Here is a 6,000-nt window from a genome sequence, read left to right as displayed (position 1 = left end):
CACACAGCACAGCTCATGCAATGCTGACCCTGGGCATCTTACTGCACAAGGATGATGCCATCTGAAACCAGGATACCACAGAAACCTGGTAACTCTGGCAGGGGTGTCAGGAGGAACAGGAAGCCAGGGCAGGGCAAAGAGGAGGGTCTGAGAAGGCTACAGAGGCAGGTCTCAGCTTAGTAAGGCTGGTTGCCTGGGATAACAAACGAAAGTGGACATATCCTTTCCTGGCACCCACCCACTTCCCCTGCCAGAGCTGGGAGGTGACCTCTGGCTGGAACACAGGTAGCAGTAAGTGTAGCAGCTGACTGACCAGCTGGGCAGGCTGGGGGAGCCAGAGGCTCTCAGGATCGACCCCACCTACCTTCTAGGGGGGCTCCCCTGGAGCCAAGGCCACAGTGTAGGAACAGAACCCCTCCTGCCTTCAGCTCTCATAGCATCTGGCCGCCACAGGCCTCAAACAGCCATGTGCCAGCCTGGAGTCTCATCCTCCAGAGAAACCCTTTGCTGTGGAGGGCTCCTGGGATTTGGCCCTCGGAGACGAACCAAGGTTCAGAGAGAGGCTGGTGGTGGGCAGTGGTGGGGGCCTGTGTGGCCCACCACATCTGGATGGATTCCTGTGCAGCCACGAGGAAAGAGAAAATCATCTACAGTAATGAAGAAGGCTTTGATTAGAAAAGCTATCTGACCATTGAAATAAACCACCCCACGTGCCAGGAGGCTGCATTTTCTGATTTATTGGCATTTCCTAATGTTCTAGAGCACTACCTTGTCTCCTTCCTGCCATATCAGAGGCTATCTTCCTAAGGAGTACAGAGCTACGAAACATGGCCTCTCTGAGGAGAAAAGGAGAGGGAAAGCCCTGGGGCTGGCTGCATGGGAGGGCAGGGGAGGCTCCCTGAGTGATGACTGGCTGCCCTCGCCATTCCTGAGACGCTGCAGCCAAGAAAGGCCTGGTTGCCTGCTTCTGTCACTTCTCCTCAGGCTTTAGGAGGCAGCCCTATGAGCTCCCGGCTGTGCGTTTTCAGCCGGGTGGGACCAGAGACCAGGCAGAGGAGCCCACAAGGTGGGCTCATGCTGGCCTGGGCTCACTGGGATAACCATAAAGAGGCCTGAAGGGGGCTTGGGCCAGCCCTGAGCAGGGTAAGTGCCCTGCAAGTCAGAGGGGAGAAAAAGCTGCTGACGGGGCCTCCCTGGCTGTGGCTTCACTCTACCCTGGCCCAGGCTGACTCATCCAATGGAGCAGTCTTGGGTGCAGCTGCACTCCCATCACAGTTCCCTGGCCCCTCCCAGGCCCTCTGCCATGGCAGGGAGGATCATGCACGTGCTGGCTCACAGGTTATTCCGCTGCAACGCCTCACAAAGGTTCTGGTTGGCATCCGGCTCTTCAGTCAGCACCTCCACACTCTCCCACTCCCCAGAGCGGCTGGACCTTTTGATGGCATCCACCACACTCTGCATGTAGAGCCCATCCTCAAAGGAGGCGGCCATGGCGACAGGGGTGTGGTCCCAGGTGCGACGGTCCCCCTGCCCTTGGAAGGACTGGCGCAGTGCCTGCACCATGTAGACCATGCCCTTCAGGTAGAGCAGGGGGACATCCTGGGGCCCCGGCTCAGGCAGCCCTGCACCCACCGACAGTGAGTCCCTCAGCAGCAGCTCCTCTTGCGAGGCCGAGTTCTTCTGCCCGTAGAGGTCGGCGCCCCGGGCCACAAGGCGCCCCGCTGAGCCCACCACCATGACCTCATGCACGAAGGCGCCTGGCATGTTGAAGTTGAGCGTCACTGTGCTGCACACTCCCCCGCCCATGAGCATCTGGAAGAAACAGAAGTCATCACTGGTGACGTGGCGGATGCCGCGGATGGCGGCGTTCTGCCTCACGAAGGTCTTGAGCAGCCCGTGCACCTTTTCGGCTCTCTGGCCAGTGAGGTGCGTCAGCAAGTCCACGATGTAGGTGCCCATGGTGTGCAGGCCCCCACCGCCCATGAGTTCATCACAGATCCAGCCGTAGCTGGGGCTGAGCAGGCTGCCTGAGTAGACGCGGGCGTCGCAGATCATCACGGCGCCCACGTAATGCTCGGCAATCAGCTGCTTCATGCGCACGAAAGCAGGCAGGAAGCGCAGCACATTCCCCACCAGGCTCATCAACTGCGGGTAGTAGCGGGAGGCTGTCACCATGCGGAAGGCATCCACCGAGGTTGCTGCCTTCTCACAAACCACATTCTTGCCAATACCTGCAAATGTAAGACAAGAACAAACCTCAAAGCCTTCTTTCTGTAACACACACAGACCCAGAAAAGCCTCCAATGGGACAAACAGGTGGCCAAGGATGAGAGGGAGACAGACTCAGCTTAGACTGAAAATGTGGATTAGTGAGTGGCTGCTGTTGGGTTAGCACACTAATCCTCTGATGGTGGTGCTGGCATCCCAAATGGGCACAGGTTAGTGTTTTGTTTATTCTACTTCTTTTTTTAAAAAAAAAAAGATTTATTTGTTTTTATTGGAAATGCAGATCTACAGAGACAGGAAGAAACAGAGAGAAAGGTCTTCCAACCACTGGTTCATTCCCCAAGTGGCCACAATGGCTAGAGCTGATCTGATCTGAAGCAAGGAACCAGGAACTTCTTCCGGGTCTCCCACATGGGTGCAGGGTCCCAAGGTTTTGGGTTGTCCTCTACTGCTTTCCCAGGCCATAAGCAGGGAGCTGTCTAGTAAGTGAAGCAGCCAGGACATGAACCTGTGCCTATATAGGATACCAGAGCTTGAAGGGGGTGGATTAGCCAATTGAGCCATTGTGCTGGCCTGAGAGCAGGTTCTCAAGATGGAATGAAAAAAGCAAAGGCCAAAAACTACAAACCAGGGCTGCAAGTAGCATGACAGTATGAAGGCTGATTTTATTCCACACCCGGCTAAATTCATTGACTCATCAGGACCCATCCCCGATGCTGCAGTGAAGAGGCTTGTGAGACGTGATTAACATTTATGGCAGCACACTGTGAGGAGACTGGACTGCCTTCCCTAACGCTGGTGGACTGCATTCTGACAGTGGAACACCTTACAAGACTCCAGTCCTCCCAAAACGGGATTCAGTCCCGGCCAGGCCTCAGCTGCAAGACTGCAGCGTAACTCTTGTTGGAATTTCTGGTACGTTAGCCTCCACAACTGCACGAGCCAATTCCTTAAAATAAATCTCTCTCGGGCTCGGCAGCATGGCCTAGTGGCCAAGGTCCTCGTCTTGATCCCATATGGCCGCTGGTTCTAATCCCGGCAGCTCCACTTCCTCTCTGGATTAGTGAGTGGCTAATCCTCTCCTCCTCTCAGTATATCTGACTTTGTAATAAAAATAAAATAAATTAAAAAAAAATAAAATAAATAAAATAAATCTCTCTCAACATCTCATCAGTTCTGTTTATCTGGTGACCACTGATGAACATGGGTGAGCTGGTCTGCAGAGGTGGACATGGATCGTTGATGCATCTCTGCATGGCCAGGCTTTTATGACACCATCTATCAGCTTGGGGCGAGGGACTCTGACCTACACTCTAGGGGATGGGTTGTGTCCTCCTAGTTCCAACTCCAGAGCTGGCTCCATGAGCTCCATGAGCTCCATGAGGATCCTTGAGGCCCAGCACATTGTTCTCTCATGTTAAAAGCGCTCGGGAGGCCAGAAAATGCTCCGCTCTGGAGGGAGGGGTGGAGTGAAAGCATCCTTTCCAACTTCCGCACACTCTGGGAACGCTGCAGCAAGTGCACCAGGGACAGCACAGCCGGGGTGGGGGCCAGCTAGGATGCCATCTGGGACACTTACACCAGTACCAGGGGTCCTGGGTTTCTGTTCTGCTCTGTTTTCAATTCCAGCTTCCTGATAACACACAGCTTTGGAGGCAGGAGCCATTGGATCAGGCATTTGGGTCCCTGCCACCCATGTGGGAGACCTGCATTGAGCTCTGGGCTCCTGGCTTTGGCTTCACTCTAATCCTGGCTGTTGTGGATATTTGGAGCATGAATGGTCAGGTAGGAGCTCTCCCTCTCTCTCTCTCTCTCTCTCTCTCTCTCTCTCTCTCCATGTATCTGTCTCTGCTGTTAAATAACACACACACACACACACACACACACACACTCATTTAATTAACAATAAAAAGGGAGCAAAATAGAGCTAGGCAAAGCATAGACGAGAGAGGCCTGAGCTGCTTCCCCCTGGTGAGAAGGAAAGGAAGGGTGAACACTGCTCTGTGCCTTCGGATTAAAGTTCACAGGCGAGGGGCTGCACAGCCCTGAGACACTAACTCCTGAGGCATTCCTGCAGTGCTAAGATGTTTACTAGAAAACTCGGCTCAGGAAGCAGTAAGAGTGAAGACACCCAGGAATGCTAGTGCTCACCCTACAAACCGTGCAATGGCGGGCAACTCCAACCCCACTGCTCTGAGTCTCCCAGGACATGCTGGGCTTCTTTAGGGAACTAGGTCAAGGCTGGTGAGCACACAGAGTGACTCTGCTCTGAGAGGGTGGCGCTGGCGAAGGCTTCCAGTGAACTGACACTGAGGCTCCCTGAAGGGAGCAGGTATTGCAGCGAGTGCAGGGGCATTGCACGTGCAAGGACACCAAGGCAGGGAAAGGCTGAGCTGGGGGAGGCACATGCAGGAAAGGGGACTGGAGGGACTTCACAGGGCTCAGGAGTAATGTGGGGAGTGGCACAAGGTCAGCTGCGGCTCACAAAGTCAGCAGAGACAAAGGGGAAGGTTGAGAGTGAAATGCCAAATGGAGCTTCCACTTGCCATCATCTCAGCTCTTGGCAACTCTGTTCACTCAGCTTCTGAAGGCACCAACACGGCAGTTACCTCTCACATCATACTTCCCATCTCGGCAAATCCTACTGGCCTTGCCTTCAAACCAGAATCCAGTCAGCTACAATTTTTATGTTCAGTGTTTGGAAAATGTGGTATTTTAAAAAGACCTTTTAAAACCAACGTGACCATGGTTGAGTTTTCCTATGATAATCGCCGCTCCTCGGGGCTTCTTGTTAGGCACAGCCCTGCCCTTTGGGAGCCCACAGGACATAATGTGGGGCCTTTGGCAATCCTTCCAGCTCTTCTCAATCCTTTCCACTCACTACCTTATTTTGTTCTGAGAGACAAGGGAGAGAGGGAAGGGCAGATAGGTAGAGAGACGGGGACTTGTCAAATATCTGCAAAAGCTGAGGCTGGGCCAGGCTGAAGCTAGGAGCCAGGACCTCCATGTGGGCCATCCACAAGGGTGGTAGAGATCCACCCACTTTTTTTTCTTCTTCTTTTTTTTTTTTTCCATTTGAAAGGCAGAGTGGGGCCCGGCGGCGTGGCCTAGCAGCTAAAGTCCTCGCCTTGAATGCGCCGGGATCCCATATGGGCGCCGGTTCTAATCCTGGCAGCCTCACTTCCCATCCAGCTCCCTGCTTGTGGCCTGGGAAAGCAGTAGAGGATGGCCCAATGCATTGGGACACTGCAACCCACGTGGGAGACCTGGAAGAGGTTCCTGGCTCCTGGCTTCGGATCGGCGCGCACCAGCCGTTGCGGCTCACTTGGGGAGTGAATCATTGGACAAAAGATCTTCCTCTCTGTCTCTCCTCTCTGTATATCTGACTTTGTAATGAAATGAATAAATCTTTAAAAAAAAACAAAAGAGGGCCCGACGTGGCCTAGCGGCTAAAGTCCTCGCCTTGAAAGCCCCGGGATCCCATATGGGCGCCGGTTCTAATCCCGGCAGCTCCACTTCCCGTCCGGCTCCCTGCTTGTGGCCTGGAAAAGCAGTCGAGGACGGCCCAATGCATTGGTACCCTGCACCCGTGTGGGAGACAAGGAAGAGGTTCCAGGTTCCCGGCATCAGATCGGCACGCACCGGCCCGTTGTGGCTCACTTGGGGAGTGAATCATCGGACGGAAGATCTTCCTCTCTGTCTCTCCTCCTCTGTGTATATCTGGCTGTAATAAAATGAATAAATCTTTATAAAAACAAACAAACAAACAAAAAA

The 6,000-nt window shown here is 53.9% G+C and overlaps 1 protein-coding gene across 2 annotated transcripts in view; it reads right to left on the bottom strand.

Moving 5' to 3' along the window:
- Window positions 1-308: 308 nt before the first annotated feature.
- The window catches only part of GFOD2 (Gfo/Idh/MocA-like oxidoreductase domain containing 2), a 42,647-nt gene continuing 36,955 nt past the window's right edge, over window positions 309-6,000 (bottom strand). The window contains exon 3 of one of the 2 annotated variants that reach the window (XM_058674100.1): window positions 309-2,231. In XM_058674100.1, coding sequence (XP_058530083.1) covers window positions 1,333-2,231 — 899 coding nt within the window. In that variant the 3' untranslated portion in view covers window positions 309-1,332. The remainder of the gene's footprint in view (window positions 2,232-6,000) is intronic. The other variant, XM_004583956.2, reaches the window with a different exon arrangement.

This window comes from Ochotona princeps, chromosome 16 (genome assembly GCF_030435755.1).
Source record: "Ochotona princeps isolate mOchPri1 chromosome 16, mOchPri1.hap1, whole genome shotgun sequence".
Classification (NCBI taxonomy): domain Eukaryota; kingdom Metazoa; phylum Chordata; class Mammalia; order Lagomorpha; family Ochotonidae; genus Ochotona; species Ochotona princeps.
The sequence above is the reverse complement of the archived record's forward strand: the minus strand, read 5'-3'. Positions and strand labels throughout refer to the sequence as shown.